General features: G+C 44.6%; 1 protein-coding gene across 1 annotated transcript in view; it reads left to right on the forward strand.

The window, feature by feature from the left end:
* Window positions 1-22585, forward strand: part of BCAS3 (BCAS3 microtubule associated cell migration factor) — a 455244-nt gene that overhangs the window by 13066 nt on the left and 419593 nt on the right. The window contains 3 exon segments of the mRNA XM_033171393.1: window positions 5812-5893; window positions 14844-14897; window positions 14900-14915. Of these exon segments, the coding sequence (XP_033027284.1) occupies window positions 5812-5893; window positions 14844-14897; window positions 14900-14915 (152 nt within the window).

A 22585-nucleotide genomic window follows, 5' to 3' on the forward strand; every position in this document is an offset into this window, starting at 1 on the left:
AAAAAACAAATAAAGCTGGGCTAGCCTTAATAGTAATACAATAACCTAATTCAGAGATGGGGTACCTGCAGCTCTCCAGATGTTGTTGGACTCCACCTCCCATCAGTCCCATCAGCTAGCATGGACAGTGGTCAAGGATGATAGGAGTTGTAGTTCAAAACATCTAAGGGCCACAGGTTTCCCATGTCTTCCTTAATATACTGTATTGTAATATGGGCTTCAGCAGTGGCCTTTATGTGTGTGCTCAGGCCTCAGTGAATGTAGAAGTTGTATTGAGGGTCCTGAATCTGGCAGAGGGCATTTATTATTTCCTTTGCAACCCAAAACTACCCTGTCCAGTGCCAAGTGCATGCCAATTTTGGGGTAAAAGTGGGCATTATTATTTGGTTTTATACTTGTGGAAAATAGTGGAAACCTGTTGAATGGATTTAGCTGAAATCAAGCACAGGAGCATACAGGTATATTATGTCTTAAAGGCCGCACTCTTTGAGTTTCTGGTCCTCCAAAAGCCTTGCAAGATGGCAGATCTCTCAGCTGCAGACAGCCAGATGTCATTCTAGCAATGTTGATGTTTCATAGAGCACACAAATAAGACCACCAGAGTAACATGGTAAAATGTTTTCGATAAAAGTTGTTGGGATCCTATACTTCTGTTTAAATATTAAGCAACCCCCCCCCCCAAGTCTTTGTATATTGAGCCAGCGCATGTGTAACATCAGGACTCACTTTGCTCCATCTCCAACTTAACTGGGGTTAAGGAATCCGCTGACACCGATGTTAGCTGTGGTTAAAGCTAACCACTACCGCCCCCAACTCCACACTAAAGTCTCTATTTTTAAGGGAACAAATACCCTACTGTTGCCTAGCATCAGTAAACCAAAGCATAGTGCAAAATGTGCACATGGTGCTTGCACCCTCACATAGTGCCCTTTGCTGCTGCTGCTTTGCTCTTCCCAGGGAGAGAGTGGTGAAATAAACGGGGAAGGTGCAGTTCTCCGCACCTTTTCTGGAGCTCCTCTGAGAGTTCAGATTTCTAAATGCACATTGGGGAAGGGGAACCTGTGGCTCTCCAGATGTCACTGGACTCCCAGCAGCCAGCAAGGCCAGTAGTCGGGGATTATGGGAGTTGCAGTCCAGTGACATCTGGAGGGCCACAGATCCCCTGTACCTGATGTACCAGTACATTATTTTGGCAGTTCTTACCACAACTCTGTAAGGTAGGTTAATATGATTACTGTGAAGAGAGGGTGGAATTTGAACTGGGGGCAGATTTGAACCAGGAAGGCAGAGCATGTCATTAGTGGTTAATGTCAGTGGTGTTGTGTCTCCCCCCCCCCGGGGGGGGGTACAGGAGATTCACTCTTAGGCGCGCCAGGTAGGAGGAGTTCAACAGTCCCTCAGGCTCAGTGTTGCATCTGCAGCAGGTCATTGAAGCTGTGCTGTTCACATACTTAGCCAAAGGCTTCATTCTTTTCAACATGTCTGGAGAAAGTCTTCAGTTTTAAGACAACAAACGCCTTCCCGTTGTCTTGCATTAGTAAAATCAAAGAATATTAAAATTGTGGAGCTGGCTCAGAACTTCACCAGTTGCGCAAAAAAGGACAGAAACAATGGCCGCTTGTCAACTCGGATTATTAGGGTTGCCAACATTTTGAAGACATCACAGAGGCTCCGACAATTTTTGGTGGCGCCTTAAAAACCCTGCCTGCCAAAATAATGAGGATGGCTCTTTGATTGAAAAAAATTAAAGCATCTTTCCTGCTCTTTACCCAGCCACCCCTTAGTTGGACAGACAGGACTGGCCCTACTGTTAGGCAGCATGAGGCAGGTGCTGAGGGGCAAGGAATAGACAGAGCTGTGTATGTCTTGCACCTCCCAAGCTAGCATGCTGCCCTCTGGTGGAGGGGAGGATGCCTTGTCATCACTGCTGTTGATGTAAGATTTGTCCTTTCACTGCACAGCAAAATGTCTTGGGCCAACCCAAGGGGTTTTGTTGTCAAGCCATTTGATTTTACAGGACTTCGGTCAATCTGTTGCTGGCTCCGTTCTGTATTTTGTGTCTGTTTTCTTCTTCTTCTTCTTCTTCTTCTTCTTCTTCTTCTTCTTCTTCTTCTATCTTTTAAATCCTATTGACTTTATATTTGCATTGCCCATTGCCTTGCGAAGGCTCTCCCTAGAAGGCTGCCTGTCAATAATGCAGGCAAATGAATGAATGATTGCTTTTAGGAATTGCTGCCGCTGGAGACAGGAGGTTGGATATGGTGACTGTGATAGGAAGCCCCAAGAATGATAAAACATTCTGACTGCTGAGTGGGGCTTATCCCAAAGGAAGCGCATCTTGACATCCTCTGTGTTGAAGCTGTAATGTTGAAATGGGCCCCTATAGCACCAACCTGAGGCAGGAGAAGCTGAATATTTGGAACTGTAGTTTCCTAAGGTTGCTGGGAAGTGTAGCTCTGTGTGGGGTAAACTTTAGTTCCCACAGTTCTGTTTTGGGGGTAGGGGAGAAATGTGCTTTAATATTTTAGAGCATACTTGACATACATACATACATGCATACATACATTCTTTTATTCGACTGTCAGTCAGGGGAAAAAAACTTGACATTATCCTGGAGGATTCAGAAACCAACATTTCCCCCGGTGCAAGCAAAATCGTGTTTTGCCTGTTTCTGTACCAGCGCTTGAATTCCCAGTTTTGATTTCTCTTCTGGGTTGTCACGCCTTTCTTCTTCATCTTTTATTTATTTATATTTCTCTTTCTCTTCCCTCCTTCCCCCCATATGTAAGTTATTTTCTATGGTCGGAAAATATTTGTTCGCACAGTAAGGGGAATAATATCCCATTTTGTGTTTGTTTGTTATGGATTCAAACTGGTATGCTTCCAGACAACAAAGCCTGTCATCAGGAATTAAGACATTGATTCAAATGAGGTGTTTCATTTTTCTTCTTCATCGTCTTCTTTTCCTCCTCCTTAAAATACCGGCTGCAACTGGGAAAGGGACAGAAGGCACAACTTCAGCTCCCTCTGTCGCTTTCTCTCTCTCTTGCAGATGGGGTGGGTGTGATGCTGCACTTAGGTTTGACAAACGGGCTCCTTGCGCCTCGGATTCAGGCCTCTTGTGTTTTTAAAGTCAATGGACCAGTGACTTTGTTCCTCATGTAGCCGGAGCTGGCAAGTCCCCTGCCTGCAGTGATGGCTGTCAGCTTGCCCTTTTGTGGCAAGGAACACCTGAGGCTGCTTTTAAGCCCTCATATCTCATTCTTAAAACCTGTCTCAGAATGTCCTTGGCTTTTTGAAAGGCAAAGGAGTGTTTCCTAAGGAGTAGATGCTTATAAAGGAGTTTCCACTGGGGATTCGCCACTTAGGTGGAATGTGTCCAAAATGGTAGCCATGATGAGCAGGTTTCTGTTTTGCCACAGGTGCTTTTTGAACAATTTAAAGTGCCCCCCCTTCCCTCATCTGTTCTTCTAATTACGTTTCTTTGCAAACTCCATCTGGGAGTCTCTGAAGAGTTGGCAAGTTTGGGAACTGGGGATCCAGTAGCCATTCCCCCCCCCCTTTCCTCCATGAATGTCTGGAGCTCCTTAGGTTAGTGGCAGGTTGCAACATTAAAACATAATATTAAAAACAGTCTAAAATGACTTACAGCCACTAAAGTAAAGTGGGTCTTTAAAATATACACCTCAAGTGTCAGAAGCCAGGGCAAAGAGTTCCCTGGCTTGCATATGAATTGTTTCCTCTGAAAACTGTCATCAAGAAGGAACCTGGGTTAAGGTTAACTCTGCTTAAGGTTGGTGCATATGTATTTATTAAGAACATGAGAAGAGACCTTCTCATACTTCTTCTGACAGTGAAGGTAGAACATTGCTGTCATGGCTAGTATCCCTTGATCGTTGTATCCTCCACGAGTTTTTAGAAACATTTTTAGAAGTTTGTGTGGACTCGCAGCTTAGTATTTCTGGATTTGTAACCCCTTTCGCTCAGCCTCCACCTGGTTCCTGACATTGTATGCTGCTTGCTTTGCCGAATTTATTCTGGGGTTCTCTCTATGTCAGCATGTTGTTGGCTTTAAGAGGTTTAGCCTCATTACATCTGTTTTAAGTTCTTTTCGATTTGGCACATTGCTTCGTAATGTTTGCCGTTTTACCAGAATGTTTGACATTCCGTATCGGATCCATTACCAAACAGTTCTGATGAGCCGCTTACAGGAAGTCTGGAAGAATTATTCCTCGACTAACCCTGAACTGATCTCTTCTAGGATTCCATTAATGACCAAATTAATTAAAGCAGGGGTCCGCAGATCTGCTTATTAGGTGTGAGCGCCCTTGGCAGTTCCATTTTTATTATTTTTTTGGAATGCTCTTTTATCCTGCGGTTTAGAGAAGGAAAAACAAAACAGCCTCGGCCTCATCTGAGCAGTGGGAGAGGCTCCTGCTGCTCCTTACGTTCTCCAGACAATGGCACTGTATATGTAAAACAGTATCATAGCACTTTAAACATCCCAAAGGATCCTGGGAACTGTAGTTTGCTAAGAATACTGGAATTGGAGCTTTGTGAGGGGAATACATCTGCTTTAAATATAAGGTAAAGGTAAAGGCAAAGGACTCCTGGATGGTTTAGTGCATTCAAAGGTGACTATGGGATTGCGGCGCTCATCTCGCTTTCAGGCCAAGGGAGCCAGCATTTGTCCACAGACAGCTTTCCAGGTCATGTGGCCAGCATGACTAAACCGCTTCTGGCGCAACAGAACACCGTGACAGAAACCAGACTGCATGAAAATACCGTTTACCTTCCCGCTGCAGCGGTACCTATTTATCTACTTGCACTGGCATGCTTTCAAACTGCTAGGTTGGCAGGAGCTGGGACAGAGCAACGGCAGCTCACCCCATTGCAGGGATTCGAACTGCCAACCTTCTGATCAGCAAGCCCAAGAGGCTCAGTGGTTTAGACCACAGCGCCACCCGCTTTAAATATATAGTGCCGATGGAGCCTGGGAAAGAGACACCAGCTTTCTCATAAGGAGAGTCCTGTTTGATCACGCCAAAGGCCTGTAGTCCACCATTCTGTTTCCTACCGTGGTGCACCAGATGCTTATGGGAAGCTCCCTCAGCAGGTCATGAGCACAGGCAGGAGGTTCTCCTGCTCATGACCTCCACTCGCTGGTATTCAGAGGTGTTGAGTTGTATCCAGTGTGTATCCAGTGTTAATCATATTCAGACCTGTTGAAATCATTGGACATGCCCAACTTACATCCGTTAATTTCAGTGGGTCTACTCTGAGTATAATAACTTTTTTTAAAAAAATGCCTCGAGTATAGTAACTTGGCTATATACATGCCATAATACCTCTAATCCCAGAGCAAACACGTAGCCATCATAATCTAGTAGTTTTTCATGCAAACCAAAAATAATGGCTGATTGTTGTTATTTATTATTTATTAAATTTATCACCTGTAGATGTCAGGGTGGTTCACAGCATAAAATACATCATAAAACAAGAACAAAAACAAACCTGTAGCCCCACATAAGCCAGTATTGGACTCTCAGATTTTGCAGTTGTTGCAGTGTCTGTTGTTGTGGAAAGAGCTTTTCATCAGGGGAAATGATAGAAGAAATAAATAATTCTCTCCCCTCTAATTACAAGAGAATCAGAACTATTATTTTAATTTTCTGGAGATTTCTTTTAAAAAAAAACAAACAAACAAGCAAACACTATTGACACAAACCATTGAAGTTGCTTTAGAATGCTAAGCAAAGGACGGCAGAAGTCTTTGCTAAGGTGTCTGTGCTTATTTATTCTGTTACACAGATCAGCGGTGAGGCTCAGGAACTTTACTCCATCCGACACGGCCCTGTCCGAGCTGCCCGGGTTCTGCCATCACCACAGATTAGTAAGTACAAAATCCTGTGTATTAACCCTCCCACCTTGATCTCTTCTAATCATCCTAGTTGCTTGTCGTCCAAATGTTCACACATTCTGTCAATGGAATGTGAGCATCCATTTTTGTTTTGCCATGCACCCGACCCATTCATGGAAGCGTGACACCTGCGGTTTTTGATGCAGGGTGAGCTGAACCCTCCACCTTCCCTGACTTTCAGTCCCTGTGATTCATTCCTCTGCTTTTCTCTCGGTCTAGCCTATTTCTAGTGTCTGGGATGGGCAAAAGAGTTGGGGCAACTGACTGTGGGGTGGGAACGGAGGGAGCGGGAAGGGTTAAATTTGGGTGCTAAACTCAGATCTCCTTCCTCCTCCCACCAAGGTAACCAACAATGCAACCAGTTAACACCATGTTCTGCCAAGTAGCCAAAGTTTTCAACCTTTTTGAGTCCATGGCTCCCTTGACCAACTACATTCTTTCAGCGGCACCCCTGTGGGGCTCAGGAGCCCAGTTATGTCACCCCTTGCCTGCAGAGCTGGCAACCTCTCACCTTTTTTCGAACACCCTCCCTTGTGGAGTATTCCCTCAGCCTTCTCCCCTCCCCACTCTGATCTCTGAGCTGCCCCCCCAGCCCCAAAGGGAGGTGCCTCCTCACACTGCCCCATGGGGCATGTGACTTGTCTGTCCATTCTCAACAGCAAGCGCTGGCTGGGCTCCCTCACCTGCTTGCTTGCTTACTCTGAGGCCATATCAGCTCCTGGCAACCAGTACCCTGTAGACAGCCCTAGTGGCACAATTTGCCTGCGGACCTTGTAGCCAGGGCTGCTGCAACAAACATCTGTGCGAGCCTTTGGGAGGCAAAGAGGCGAGAGGGCATCAGAGGAGGGAGGGAAGAAAAGAGGGACAGAGGCCAGTGTTGCCCGCGGCACCCCTGACCATCATTCAAGACACCCCAGGGTGCCATGGCACACTGGTTGAAAACCACTGGCCTAATTCAACAGTAGCTAACGTAGAGTCCTCCCAAGGTTGTTGGACTCCAACTAGCCTAGCATATGTGATCAATGGCCAGTGACGATGGAGTTGAGCAGCATCTGGAGGGTACCACGCTGTGTGTCAGCAGAACAAGCATGTGATTACACAAACATGGCGGTGGCTGCTGCATCTACTTTGGCCATCAGGCAGGTGCTTCAGTGACAGGCTGGGGCTGTGAGCTAACAACCTGAATCCGGGACAGAATTGCCATTTTTCGTTTGCTTAGAGACAATACCATGTGCTCCGCAAATTGTGAATCTGCTGTTGAGTACTGACCTCAGCACCCCAAGAACCTCTGCTTTGAGCTTTGATTCAAAATCAGGTTTCTAGCCTGTATTGTAACAATGAAAAGCTGGCAAATCCGTTTTCGCTTGGTGGTGGCCGGCATCTTTCTCTGCGTGGCTTGCTATTCTGCTGTACTCTTTTCTATAATATAAGAGAACAATTCAGATCAGTTCATAATCATTTAGATTAATTATTGAAACATATTTTGGTTTCTTTTTACATAGCTTAGTTAGAGAGCACAGTGCTTGATTAAAAGCAACCAGATGCATTATTGACCCGTATCTGGAATTAGATGAAAGTAAAGCCTGTAATAGGAGGCCCAGGATAGCCAATGTATGAACCAGAATTGGGAGAGGAATAAAAGAGATTTTTGTAAAGAAGGAGTGATAGCCATCAGCAGTGCTGAAACACCATTTTACTGGGGAGCTTTTTTTTTTTCTTTTTTAAGGTGGCTGGATGTAGTAGGGGCTGCTGGTGGATAGACTTGGCGTGTCCCTTGAAAGAGATCGTACCCTGAGATAGGCCACTTGGTTCCCAGGTGTGAAAGGGAAAGCTCAGGCTTTTAACTCTGTGGCTGTTTCAACATTGTAGCTTAATAGTTTGTCAGCTGTGTTGCTAAAGCTCCGTAATCCTTTTGATGTCGGGTTCCTTAGCTGCGCCGTGCTCTTAGGAGCATAAAGCCGCTGTTGTTTGGGCGAATTATTCTGTGCCTTCGGTTTGGGAAAGATACCTGGGTGTATCTGATCGAGCAGGTTCTATAGCAACGTGTGCCTGTGTTTGTGTGCGCTTGTGTTTCCCTGGATTTGAAACTAAGGACGACCCCCTTGAAGTCTGATAGTCCAGTCCCATGGCTTTCAAAGTTATCTAGTAGTGGAGGACAGCGGTGGCGTCAGGTCGGGACTTTGGGGCAGGGCTCCAGGGCCTCACTTGCAAGGTTGAGATAGAGCACTGCAAATGCAACAGGGCTGGCTTAACCTGTTTTCAAGCAAGTTAAGTAATGCACATTGTCATTTAAAAAGCGTAAGACCTGCATAAGGCCATTAAGAACAGAGCCTAAAATTTCCTAACTGCAACCGCTGGTCAGTGGACTCTTTTAAAATAACTTTTTAATTGGGTTTAATAACAAGTTTCATAATAATAATAAATTATTCAAATAAATAGACCAAGTTTTCTTGCAGCATTTGTGTATCACAAAAATTAGCAGTAATATTTACAACATAGATAAATTAGCAGTAATAACTACAACACAGATAAAAGGACGACCTGACCAATATGTTTTTATTCAGGGAGCAGCCCTAAAATATCAATAATTCAGCTCATTGCAACTTTTGCTACCTAAAATAAGACACCGTCTTATATTTTTTTTTGCTCAAAAAAACACAGTATGGCTTATTTTCAGGGGATGTCTTATTTTAACCGTGTCGCATCGATACGCTGCATAGCCACGCCTCCCCAGGCTGTTTTAATGGGAGGTGCCGCGTCACTGTGGCTTATTTTCAGGGTATGGCTTATTTTTGGGGAACGGCTTATATTTCGCAAATGCATAGAAATCCTGCTATGGCTTATTTTATGGCTATGTCTTATTTTAGGAGAAACAGGGTACATGAAAGGTACTGCTACTTGACTCCCAATTGCAAATTACCCTATCGTATCCTGCAAACACGTTGCCACTGAAAGAAAGCACATGAAAATGGGAGGCAGGAATGAACCTTGTAGTTGCTCTTCCAACTCTGAATAATGGTGTGAAGTGAAACATCTTGCCTGGCCTTGGATTTTATTCCAAATTACACAGAATTATGCATTGCTCACATCTGTGCCTTTGCTTTAAAAAAGAAAAGAAAAGAAAATAAGGCAACCTAAAGGGCTGACTTAGTGTGTTTGTCTGTGTTAAATAAAGTAATAATAATTATTTAGGTTGCTCTGTAAAGGAAGGCAGATGTTTAAAACACTTGTATGTGGTCAAGCGTCTTGGGTGGCTGTTCGGCTTGCCAGTCTCTTAATACAAAAGTGATTCTTTAGCAGGCGTACTATGCAAAGCTTAACTTAGAAGGTGACCCAAAAATGGTAGCAGCTTTTAAGCAGCCTACAGATGGGGCGAGGCAGATCTTGGGTTATTATAGTGACATGTTTCTGGTTTGATGGTGGTAGAATGAAAGCTGTTCTGTGTAGACATTGAAGAGAAATTACAGAGCATAACTCTCAGGTCTTGAAACCTTTTTAGAGCTACATATTAAAATCTGGACAAAAGTTCTAATGGGTTCCATGATTTATGAAGGCCTTTGTTAGCTGGGTTGGACCCCTCAGGTGCCAGTCTTTAAAGATGGTTAAATGCAGTCTTGCTTTACTCAGTTGTAACCACCAAACTTCACCTTCTTTTAATACTAAGTTAAGAACTTAGGGACTGGAGCAAATTTCTCTTGCTACTATTAAGGAATAACTGGCATGCCTGATGGAAGGAAAGTGTGTGTGTGTGTGTACACACACATGCACACACACAGAGACACACAGGATGGGTCCAGTGGAAAGGGCAAAAAAGGAAGGACCAACCTCAAGAGGCTGAAGAAAGAGGAATGCACTTTTTATCATGTCTGAAATATGTTGGGTATTACAGTAGTAAAAAGTGCATTACTCTTCCTTCAGTATCCTGAGATTGGTTCCCCTCTTCTTGTCTTTCAATGTAAGGGAAGGGTCACTCCACACACACACCCCTTTATTTCCCTCACAACACTAGAATTGGAGACCCACTCTGTGAAATTGTTTGGTGATAGATCACACATTCGGCTTCAGCAACAGATATCAATAATGTAGTTTTTATAAGTTCTCTGAAGCTATTTATTAGGATAAGGGTTAAGAATCAAGTTAAGAGCCACTCTTTCCATAAAACAGCGAACAGCAACATGTGCTGGTCTCAGCAGTAGGCAACAGTGGAGGTGCATCTGTCCTACAAGCAAGTAGAGGTGGGAGAAAGGATGTCAGAGAATTCAGAAGCAGGAGCAAAAATGGTTGATGCCATGGTTCAGAAATCACATAATCAGTATTGGCTTCATTGGCTCCCAGTACGTTTCCGAGCACAATTCAAAGTGTTGGTGCTGACCTTTAAAGCCCTAAATGGCCTTGGTCCTATATACCTGAAGGAGCGTCTCCACCCCCATCATTCAGCCCGGACACTGAGATCCAGCGCCGAGGGCCTTCTGGCGGTTCCCTCACTGCGAGAAGCAAAGCTACAGGGAACCAGGCAGAGGGCCTTCTCAGTAGTGGTGCGCACCCTGTGGAATGCCCTCCCATCAGAGGTCAAAGAGATAGACAACTACCTGACATTTAGAAAATACCTGAAGGCAGCCCTGTTTAGGGAAGTTTTTAATCTGTGACATTTTAATGTATTTTAATATTTGTTGGAAGCCTCCCAGAGTGGCTAGGAAAACCCAGCCAGATGGGCAGGGTACAATTAATAATAATAATAATAATAATAATAATAATAATAATAATAATTGTTATTCACTGTTGTTGCTGTTAGTCCAAACAAAATGTAATTGATTACACACACAAATACACTTACATTGAGATTCTTTTGCAATGAAATGAATGGGGTGAAATAATGTAAGGACCACGTAACTTGCAAAATTTATGTAATCAACTTTCTATGTTTTGTAATTTTGTGACTGTGGACAGTGAGACAATTAATGCCATTTTTGGTGGAAGACAAACAGCAATGGAACGGAAACAGCACTGCATGCAGCAAAACCAGAGCAGAAGGGAAAATGATGCCCTGTTATATCCCCACCTGGGAGAAAAGTGGTATAGCAGCCTTTGCTGGCCTGGTGCCGTCCGGCTGTTTTGGACTACAACACCCATCGACCCCCAGCCAGCACAATTGGCATTGTAGTCCAAAATATGTATATAGAGGATGCCAGGTTGTATATTATCTTGCACGAGTGATTCAAATTGGCAAAGTCCCCTGTTGACTCAGTTCCCACCTCCATGTTACTGTATGTGTAGACCAGGCAAGTATCAAGCCAAACCAACTGTGTGAAAATGCCTTTTCACTACTCTTGGCAAGGCTTTGAGCGTTGGGTTGTCTTTTGTATGCATGCCTTTTTCTTTTTAATTGACAATGGCTCAGTCTGACACAGCTTGCGAAATTCCCTCTGCTTAATGGAAACTTTCATTATGTTTTTTCTTTGTTTGAGATAGGCTGGATGATGACAGACTCCCCCCCCTTTTCCCATTTTCTTTCTTTTTATATAAAAAAACCGAAATTCCTCTAAACAGGATTGCGGAGGAGATGGCGCCTCATTGGCAGGGGAGACAGATTTCATTACTTTAATTGTGTGGTTTATCGGGATCTTCAGCTTTTGCTTTTGCTTTTTTGTGTGTGGGGGTGTGGGGCAGGGGGTTGAGGGTTAAATTCTATGAAATGCAACAGTGTTATGACAGAATTAAAAGGATTTGAAATAAAGGAGTTTAAGAGAGAGGCCTTTGCAGCGGGATTTCGGTAGTTTTTGATTTGATGGATTTGGCAAGCTGTGGGCTTAAGAGAGAGAGAGAGAGGACCCCCCCCCCCCCGATTGTCTTTTGCCATTTTGTTAAACATGTTGCACAGGGCAGGTGTATCATGGCAAGTTGCACCTATGAAGCAAACACACACACACACACACACACACACACGCGCGCAAGGAAGCAAACCATGTAATCCACCCATAACTGAGAAGAATTAAATCCCACCGAGGAATGTAAGAAGGATTCGCTTTCATTTTGCCCTTCATTTGCTCATGCAGCACTGTTTCATTTCTGCTACAGTTCATATTCTGCCCAGACCTACATTATTCACCTTTCTGTTTGCTGTGATGTAATTAAGTAGGTTCTGTAACCCCCGCATAATTGGGGGGACGCCTGTAGTAATAAAAACCTACATTTGTTGAAATCTATTGTTGAAGCTGAATATGTGGTTTTTGGTTAATTTTACTGTCTCTAAAATGTGAGAGTTCAGTCTCACATGCCACCTAAAATGTGGGTTTTATTTGGGGGTGTGTGTGTCTGTTTTAAAATGGATTTACCATTTGGTTGCTGGTGCCTTTTCATTCCTCAAAATTCAAACATTTATGCTCCATGATTCAGTTATATTTATTTATGAGAGTATTTATAAACCACACACACACACACACACATATATAATGTAATCAGGATGGTGAACAAGAAAATAGTTAAAGCATCATAAATGAATGAACTAATAATATAAAAAACAAATGACCAGTGCTGAATCAGATTAATTTTCTAAAAACACTTGGTGAATTAGAAATGTTTTCAGGAGGCCTTGATTCCCTCTTCCCCTCTTTGGTTTTACTCCCCCCCCCCGCGCGCTGCAACTTGGAGTTAACCTTACGTGGCTCTTGATGTCCACAGAGCATGCTCAATTCTTGGGTTGTTCTTTTGCAAATCTTGGGGTTTGCCCGATGTCCTGCGCCCACTCATCCAAGGACAACGGTCAGCAGTTTAATTCTTTATTGACAAAAGCATGCATTTACAGCAGCTGCTAAGGTGCACAGAATATACACACACGCACACGCTTCTTGCGACTGTGTTGCCGGCATTACCTTTTCAGGTTGGTGCCTAGGAGAGCAGTTGAAGCAACGATGGGGCCACACACATCCTGGGCTCATGTACCCTAGTCTGATGGAGTGTGCTACACAGCCTGACTTCTCCTATATGGAAATTGCCACTGTGCTTGCCTCTTCAAGCCCCTTTTAGTTCAAGGAGACAGTGGGGCAAGGGAAGTCAGGGTTTCGGCAGGCCCACCCCCTCACCTCAACAGCCTGTCTGACATGTCCTGTTCCCCCTCCTCTGTCGCTGACTGCTCGGACTCTTCCCCTTCCTCCAGCCCTGGCTCCTGCCTCGAGGGTATCACAAGAACCCCATAAATATCTGGCTCCCTCTCCTGGGTCCGCCCCCCGCCCCCCTGGCCTCTGCCCCATGCCCTTCAAAGCTCTGCCAGTCCAGATACCCAAGCAAGCTGGTTTCAGAGGCCCTGAAATCTTACTGTCAAGCTTCCTATTGGAAGAGTTCTAATTAGAAGTCTGTTGTAGCCATGTTAACATTTCTTCCATATTTGAAGCAACTGGTCTGTTGCAAGTGACTGGTTTTTTTTATTTTATTTTTTTAAAAGGGCTTTAAATGTTTATCAACAGGTTGGTTGAAATAATGCAAAGTGACTCGCAGAAGGCTCTGTTGATGGTGAAACTGTCTGTGAGTCATTAAACGCTGAATAAACAAGACATAATTAGGAAGGGGGAGTTCCATAGATGATTGGTAAACCTTTTATGCACTAAATTCGTTACCATTCTCTTTAATCTTCTTGAGGACTGTTGAGTGAAAAATCGTGTTTGACTGTGTTAATGGTTTTCTCTTTCAGCTTATTTCAGATTAATGCATTTAGAAGTACACAGTTAAACTGTGAATTAAGCTTTGATGGAATGGCTTTTCAACAATACTTTCTGTTGATCAAATAACCGGATTCTAATGAGAGGCAAAACCAACTGTTAAAGGGCCCCGCGGTTCACTTTTCAGAACAGGGTTGTTCATTTTGTTGCTCCTCGGTTATTTAATTTTCTGAATAGGGAACCAGACATTCTGCACTGTAGTCAATTGAGTTTCTTTAAGTGGCCATTGTTGGATCTTCGCAAATTTGCAGACTGTCTTTGCGGGTGCCTTCCTCTCTGCTTCATAGTTGTGTTGCTCTTGCGTTGTGATGGACACTGAGTTCTCCAGGCAACAAGTTTATTACAGCATTTATCCTGATTTGTTTACAGGATGGTTAGATATGTACCTTCCAGGCTGATTTTTTTTTGGGTTGGTGTGTTCTGCAGCACATCATTGGCACAATAATAGTGCATTAATGGTCGGCTCTGCACTGGGCCATCCCCACGTAATTTCGCCTTATTAGTTGTTCTGTTACACTTCCTCAGTGTTACTGTATTATTGGTGTCTGGAGAGACTTTATTGTGCTAAAGTGTAACAAAAAGAGGAACAGACAGCACCCATCGCCCGGGACATTTGTGCTATGAAAAGTTACAGGTTGTCAGCAGGAAGCTACAGGACACGCACATGATGGAATGGATAGCAGTATGTCCATCCTGAAACTTTTGCATCTGCAAATGGTATTGAAAGCAGGATCGTATATAACTGCCCTGAAGCTACCAGGAGCACAAATAATCAGGAACGCACAATGAAGAGGGCACTGGAGGGTCCTTCCTTGAACATTAGTTCAGATTTGTTTAGAAATATGAAAACGAGCATTCGGCCTGCATCCGCACTCTTCCCACTAACCAATTTGTTACTTCCACACTTTTTGAAGCGTTTGCTCGTCGCTTTCCAAACCACAAAAAATGTTTTCATTGGTATGACAAGAACCATTTAATCCACTTTAAATGTGCAAACATAAAATTCCGGTATGCCCTTCAATCTCTCCCACAACAAAAGTGACTGTCTGGAGGTACCTACTGTTGTGTATGCAGGTATTGTGACGGGCGCAGCATAATTTGCAGAGGACAGGTCTCTATTTCAAGCACTGGCATTCCCACCCCAACCAAAATATATTCTAACGAAGAACTCATTTTGGATATTTATTTTGTTTTTGTTCTACTCTATTCAGGTCCTCAGAAGAGTGATAACTTTGCTGAGAAGAGGCCTCTCCTTGCTGTGTGTAAAGCATTGGATCTTCTGGGTAAGTTGACTGGTTCCAGATGGGTAGCGTGTTAGCGCTGGTTGCAAACAAAACAGAACAGAGCTGTGTGACACTTTAAAGAGCCAACTGCATTTGCTGTGCAATAACCTTTTGTGGGCCAGAGCCCATTCTTCACCTTCCTCCATCTCCTGTTAATTTCTTAGTTGATTCTTGGATATTAGTTTTCTCGATGATTCATCAATAGTAACATCTTCAAAGGATAGCAGGTGTCTCTACCCCCCCCCCCGCAATACCCCTTGCTTGAAATTAATGGACCTAAGTTATCTGAGAGGACTAACGTTAGATACAGGCCAGTATATTTGTGTTTAATGGCTTCAATCTTGACTAATTTGGGGTTTATTCATGCTTCCTCTTGTCCCTGCTGCTTTCCCCCAGGGAAAACTGCTCTTTAGTGCTCAATTGGAACAAACAGCAATTGAGGTTTCTGTGAATTGCTGTGTGTTTGAGCTAAAGAGCAGGTTTTCCCCGGGAAGGAGCAGGGCAAGGGGACCTATGTCTAGAAAGTGCGGGTCAAGCAGAAAGCCTCTCGGACTTGTGCTTTCAAGGCACAGGACAAGCAGAAGTTTTGGCAAGTCCACTACTGTAGTTGAACTTGTTCCCACTGAAATCAATGGCTTTAAGTCATGACTAATTTATCTGGATCCCAATCCAAAGTGTATAGCAATCCTTGCTATGTTGTTCTAAGACTATAAAACAAAGAACAGATTAATAGCCAATTGTAGCAATGGGTGGATTCCCCCCTCCTTCATTTTAACAAACAATAAAGGAGAGAAAAAGCTGGATTCTGTGCCCAGTACCACAATTCTGCATTTTTCCTTCCTATTCTGTGGAATTGCAGCATGCACACAGCTTAACCAATGAGACACGGAGTTGCAAATCTTCCAAATCTCTCATTCCACTCCCACCAGGCTTGCTCTTCAGATGTGCCTGGTGGATGGCGCCTATTGTGTTTTAGCTGCTTTGGGGGGGGGGGGGGAGGCTGTTAACTGATCGTCCTTTAGGATATGTTTACAACTCACAACACTGTTTACACTGGAGATTATACGCTTGTCAGGATGTTTATAATCCCACAAGCAGCCTTTTTGGTCCAAAGGTCTGCACGTACTTAGGGGGCCACGAATGCCGCTTTGCGGTTGTCTGCAGGGACTTCTCTCCATAACTTACATCCAGTCCCATCCTCCAAGGTAACCCAAGAAGCGTTTGGAAGTCAGCCCAGGGGCAAATGGGGATGTCAAGACCATAGTTGAGCCTGTATATTTTGTGCTTAGTGGGGGCAAGGCAGGGGAAGATTATGCGTCAAGGGTAGTTGAGCTGCAGTCATTCCTAATTATGTGCTCCGCCTTTATTATTTGGTTTCTTCTTCTTCTGCAATGGGGTAGAGCAAGGAACTAGGTTGCATCTGACCGTAAAGTCCTCTTTACAGCCTCCTCTAGCTTTGGTAAGCATTGCATAATTATGTATTGCCCACATCCTTTCAAGTCCTTCTTGGAGCCACGTCAAGAGGACTAGAATGTGGGGTTTTTAAAAAAAAGTTGAGAGAATGCTGAAATTCTAGCCCATTGACTGGGTTTTGGGGGCCTTGTTGCAACCTTTTCTCATGGGGGAGGTGCTCCAACCCATTGATCATTTTGGTTGCCCTTTTCTGCTTATAATAGGAGAGTTAAGATGGGGCATGACAGACATGTGTAGAATTATGCATGGCATGGAGAAAATGGACAGGGAGACATTTTTCTCCTGCTCCTATATTGCTAGAACTTGGGGACATAAAATGAAGTTGGATGTTGGAAAATTCAGGACAGATAAAAGGAAATGCTTTTTTCACACACCACATAGTTATACTGCGGAATTTGCTCCCATAAGAGGTAATGATGGCCACCAACTTGGAAGGCCTAAAAAGGAGGAAAATTAATGGAGCATAAGGCTATCCATGGCTTCTAGCCATGCTGGCTGTGTTGCGCCTCCACTGTTGGAGACAGCATAGCTCTGAATACTAGTTACTAGGAGTCACAAGTGGGAAGAGCACTGATGAACTCAGTTCCTGCTTGCAGGCTTCCCATTGGAGGAATCTAGTTGACCACTGTGAGAACAGAATGCTGGACTTGATAGGACATTGGTGTGATCAAGCAGGCTCTTCTTAACATTCTTTTCCTGTCAACTGAACAGCTAAGCAACACTTGCTATCGAAACTCAGTGTGTTGCAAAGGATCTAGGGCATGTTTGGTTTGCATGGTGCTCTGGCTAGATTTGTTGGCCATTATCTGCATGAAAATAGAGTTGAGCCCTGTGGCTGTATGCTCCAGGCAGAGATGGCTCTCCAGACATTGTTGGATTCTAACTCCCATCAGCACCAGTCTGCATGGCAACACCCAGGACAATGGGAGTTGTAGTCCAGCAACTTCTGGAGGGTCACAGGTTCCCCATCCCTGCTGCAGGTGAAGAGTAGTTGCTGTGGGTGTCTGTCAAGCTGTCTCTCAGGAAAGCTCGCTGATCATCTCATTGAGCTGCCCCAGCTAATATTCTGAAGATCAGAGATCTGAAAGCTCCACCGATTTGGAGGGAGGAAAGCAAAAGAGGGCAGCACACAACATTTCTTCCACCTTTTGCTCAAGGGCCTCTGCTTCAGCCTGCAGAACTGACCTAGTGTAACCCAGTTGCGTGAGAGGAGGATTGCAAATGGCCCTTGCACCAGCAGTGGTTAGTTTTGTGCTGACCTGAGATTACTGAGTCTGTACGTGTGCTACATTTCTCAAGCAAGAAAACAAACAAAGGTCCTCCAGTCTCTTCTGTTCCTCGTAAAATGCCTTCACACAGAGGCCCCATTTGGTAACCTGCAGATTAAGTGTTCCTTGCCATTTTGTATGTGTTCCAAGTGAGCTGTTGTGTCCTTGCAATTTATATGCTGCATGTTCTCTTTTCCGCCCACCCCCAATATTAAATTACCATTCTCAATCCGAAGAAGCCCTTGCATGTGGAAAAAGAGGTTTTGTTATTCCCTGTCAAGCCGGCCCTAGTGTTAGGCAGCGAGTAAGACAGCTTCTTCAGGCAGCAGAACCCAAAGGGTTGGGAGTGAACAGGGCTGCGTGGGCCGCACAATCTGCCTTGCTAGAGTGCTGCTCTTAACTGCCATGCTGGGCCATATTCCATCCCCAGGACTGAAGTAAGGTTCATGTGCCGCCAGTTGGGTGGACTTTTGCATATGGAGTATAGTAAGGGCAAATTTAGTATGTAGGAATGCGGGTGGCGCTGTGGTCTCAACCACTGAGCCTAGGGCTTGCCGATCAGAATGTCGGTGGTTCGAATCCCTGCGATGGGGTGAGCTCCCGTTGTTCGGTCCCTGCTCCTGCCAACCTAGCAGTTCGGAAACACATCAAAGTACAAGTAGAAAAATAGGTACCGCTCTGGCGGGAAGGTAAATGGTGTTTCCATGTGCTGCTCTGGTTTCACCAGAAGCGGCTTAGTCATGCTGGCCACATGACCCGGAAATAACTGTCTGCGGACAAACGGCGGCTCCCTCGGCCAGTAAAGCGAGATGAGCGCCGCAACCCCAGAGTCGTTCGCGACTGGACTTAACTGTCAGGCGTCCTTTACCTTTTTAAAAAACTTTTTGTGGATCAGAGCTCACTTCCATTTTTTTTTTTTAGCACTGAACAAATTAAAATAGTAAGTAGCAACGTTGATCCTTGGATATTAGTAAGTTCCTCAGCCAGCATTTCATGGCATTTTTTAAAATGGAGTTCCCTTCCTTTTTGTCCTTGTAAATCCAGGCTCCAAGCTGTGAGTTGCGTGGGTGTAAGGCAAGGAGCCAGGCTGTATTAAAGGTGACTCATAGTCAACTCTCAGGCCTATACATGGTTGTCTTTTTCGTGTGTGTGCTACATTAACGGGGGTGGAAGCGGCATATACTGTGAGACATGCGACCATGGCAGGCTTCTCTCGATGGGTGGGTGGTGGGGGGGAAGAGAGTTTCTGGTTTAAACGATGAGAATTCTGCACACATTCCGATCTACTGCACGAGAAGGGATTATTTACAAACATGTTAATATACTGTTTAACTGTCTCTCACAGTTCCTGGAACAGCTGCTTTTTTGTTCCATCACGTGCCTTTTGGTGGGACTCTTGAGGAGGGCGAGCTCCTCTTAAGGATGATTGGGCCCCTAGTGAAGGGCCTATGCGAGGCACGGGGGCCGCATTCCCCAGGAGCCACCTTCCGGGGGCCGCACGCCAATGGTGGCAGGAGCCAGTGGTGAAAGAGAACAGCCAGAGCTTTGTTACCATAGACTACAATGGCATTGCTCATATACCAAAGCACATCAAGTCCAGCATCCTCTTCTCACAGTAGCCAATCTGATGCCCTTCTCCCCATTTCCGCTCGTGAAATCCACCAGCATTTTAGTGCAATTTTCTCCTAATATTAACTCGTTTGTATGTGTATATACATTTTTGCAAAGCAGCCCCATCCTAAATTAATGCGGCTTTGTGTTATTTTAACTAACATTTGCATTTGTATGGACATGTTACACTTTATAGACATTTTTCCCATATATTACTTGGCTGGAGGATCACATTGCAAAATTCAGAAAAGTGCTTACTTCAAAGGATGTCTGTGTTTCAGTTCTCATGTTGTTTTGTAAAGTGCAGATACTGCACACTGAATCATATGTCTCCCCAGTTCCTAGCTTTCAGCAGCTTGTCCCCTGTGCAACAAGGTCAGCTTAATCAAGGCATTGCCTTCATTTAGGTGTTGGGTTTTTTCTTATGGGTCAATGCAGCAATTTTTTTTATTTTTTTTGCTTCATATATGACATGTTTAGTATGTGCTCTCCACCCCTATGTGGTTGGAGTTCAACCTAGGACAGGGATGGGACACCTCAGTTCCTTGGGTCCAGTGTGGCTCTCCAGGCATCTCAGTCAGGACCTTGGGACTCTCCTCCGGCCACACCCCTCACCAGCCCTGCTTTGAACCCTCCTTGAGTGTTTTTGCCTAGCCTGAATGTGTCCTTGAACTCTGATAATTGCTTGCCTGGATGGAGAACAGAGAAAGATGCGTGAATGTGCAGAAACTAGCCTATGGGCGCAAAAGTGAAATTTGCATTTGTTACTCTGTCTACTTTTGCCTCTGGCCCCGCTCACGACTGGCATGTGGCCCCTGGAAGGTTTTCTAGGAAGGAATCTGGCCCTTGGGCTGAAGACGTTTCCCCACCCCTGTCAAGGATATTGCATGTTCCCAGGGTTCTTGAGTGGCTTGTTGGCACCCCCTTTTCGGAGATTGCAAAGGTTCCTACAGCCTACCCCCTCCAGTGGGCTCAAGGGCCAGTTCCAGTACTCCATGGAGTCATAAAAGCGCTCCACATCACACTCCGGCTTGATCCTCGCTTTGACAGTTTTTCCACACAGCCCCCCCCCACCTCTGAAAAGAGTCTAATGGAGCTTGCTCGGTTCCCCTGCATCACGTGCTCCTGCTGGCATCGCCCCCTCCTATTCCAACCACCGAAAAGGATGCAGCCTTGATGCACAAATGGGAAACAGATTGTGTCTCCTGGCAGACTTTGTGATGCTGGATTCATTGCTGCTTCAGCTAACTTTGGGGCCTTAGATTACAAGATTTGCAAATTGAAGGAAAACCCTCCCCCCCCCCCCAAACCCCAACCCTAAATGAAGGAACATCTGCAGAAACTCTGCTTTTTAGCACAAGCTTGGAGAAGCAACATCAAGAAGAGGAGGCGGGGGGGGCAGATCATGAAGAAAACTCATTGAACAGCTTGAAAATATGTTGAGCAGTGGAATATAAGAGATTAAAAATACATAAAATCAAACTTGAGTGATTTAAAATGTGCCCCCCCCCAAAAACCCTAAAACTAATTGCTTTCTCAGAAATTCAAGAAGTATTTAGTGATGTTTATGTGCAGTAGCAATTGGGATGTTTAAGGAGCAGGAAAACTAGCTGAGCCTTCCTCATGGTGGTGTTTGCTTGTCTGCATAGGGATATATTTTGGAATCTTGCTGTAAAAGAAATGTTAATGCTGGGAATCCCTGATAATCCTGAGCAAGGCCCCGAATAATATGTCATCCAGACTGTTTCAATTAATAGGTACTTTTATTCAGGCTTCTAAAGCTATGGTGTTGTAGCAAACAGTCATTCTCAGAAGGGAATGCCTGTGACTAACACAGGCCCAGTAATTTCAATGGGTCTACATTTAGTAGAACTTAGTTGGATTATACACATAATTATTTCTAGGCCCTGGAGTCAGCAGACGTCACGTTTTGAAACTGTTGGGGTTCCAGCACCTTGGAGAGGCCTAGCCATGAAGCCTGCCTCTTGAAACTTGTCCTTTTTAACTGTCCAATCAGCACTAGGAAACTGGGTCTGGGAGCTGCCATTTTATTTTCCCATGATGACACTCAGGGGCATTCTGGGAAATTTGAAACATCACCTCCCTGCACCCAGCCTATTCAGCTGTCACCACTATCAGATAAGCCTGTCAGGGTCATGGGCATAGAAGGAGGCTCTCTAGGGAGCATTTAAACTGGAGTTGGGATTGATGGGAACATCGCTGTGGCGTGAGATAACACACTGAGAGAGAAGAGGCACCAACAGGCTGTTCATTGCAGCTGTCTTACTGCATGACAAGTCTGCAAAAACCTTAATTTGGACGAGAGAGATAAATGGTGAGGGTTGTATCCATTGATGTTCTACTCAGAGTTGTTGTTTAGTCGTTTAGTCATGTCCGACTCTTCGTGACCCCATGGACCAGAGCACGCCAGGCACCCCTATCCTCCACTGCCTCCCACAGTTTGGCCAAACTCATGCCAGTCGCTTCAAGAACACTGTCCAACCATCTCATCCTCTGTCGTCCTTCTTGTGCCCTCAATCTTTCCCAACATCAGGGTCTTTTCCAAGGAGTCTTCACATGATGTGGCCAAAGTATTGGAGCCTCAGCTTCAGGATCTGTCCTTCCAGTGAGCACTCAGGGCTGATTTCCTTAAGAATGGATAGGTTTGATCTTCTTGCAGTCCACGAGAGTAGGCCTATCGAAATCGACGGGCCTAAATTAGTCAAGTCCGTTAATTTCAATGGATCTTCTCCGAGTGTGACTAACATTGGATATATCGGCAATTGTCTTTAGCTGTTTTCATTGTTTTACAGTTGTTTGGTGTGCTTGTTACCCTAGACTCCTTTGAGAGGAAGGCAGGATTTAAATTTCAACAACAACAACAACAACAACAACAACAACAACAACAACAACAACATAACCCATTAAAGCCACTGCCCCTTGTCTTACACTGGTATCACGGCCACCTGTATTTATATCCCACCTTTTCCCAGACTCAAGGCAGCTTCCACAAATTAAAACAAGGCAGATAAAATACAAAAAGCTAAAAACACATAACAGATAATAGTTAAAAAGTAATTGAACTATAACAAAACAATGTATGCCACAGAACTCATCAAAAATGGGTAGATTTTGCCTTCACCTGCCTAAAACAATGCCTGTCTTCATTTGAGCTTTTCTTGCACACTGATCTTCTGCACAGTCACATACACACTTGCAGCGAAAGAACAGGGTGGACTAGATGGACCAATGACCTGACTGGGTGTAGGGCAGTTTTTTCTGTTCCAACATGTACAGCAGAGATGGGGAATATGTGCT

The sequence above is a fragment of the Lacerta agilis genome, chromosome 15 (assembly GCF_009819535.1).
Source record: "Lacerta agilis isolate rLacAgi1 chromosome 15, rLacAgi1.pri, whole genome shotgun sequence".
NCBI lineage: Eukaryota > Metazoa > Chordata > Lepidosauria > Squamata > Lacertidae > Lacerta > Lacerta agilis.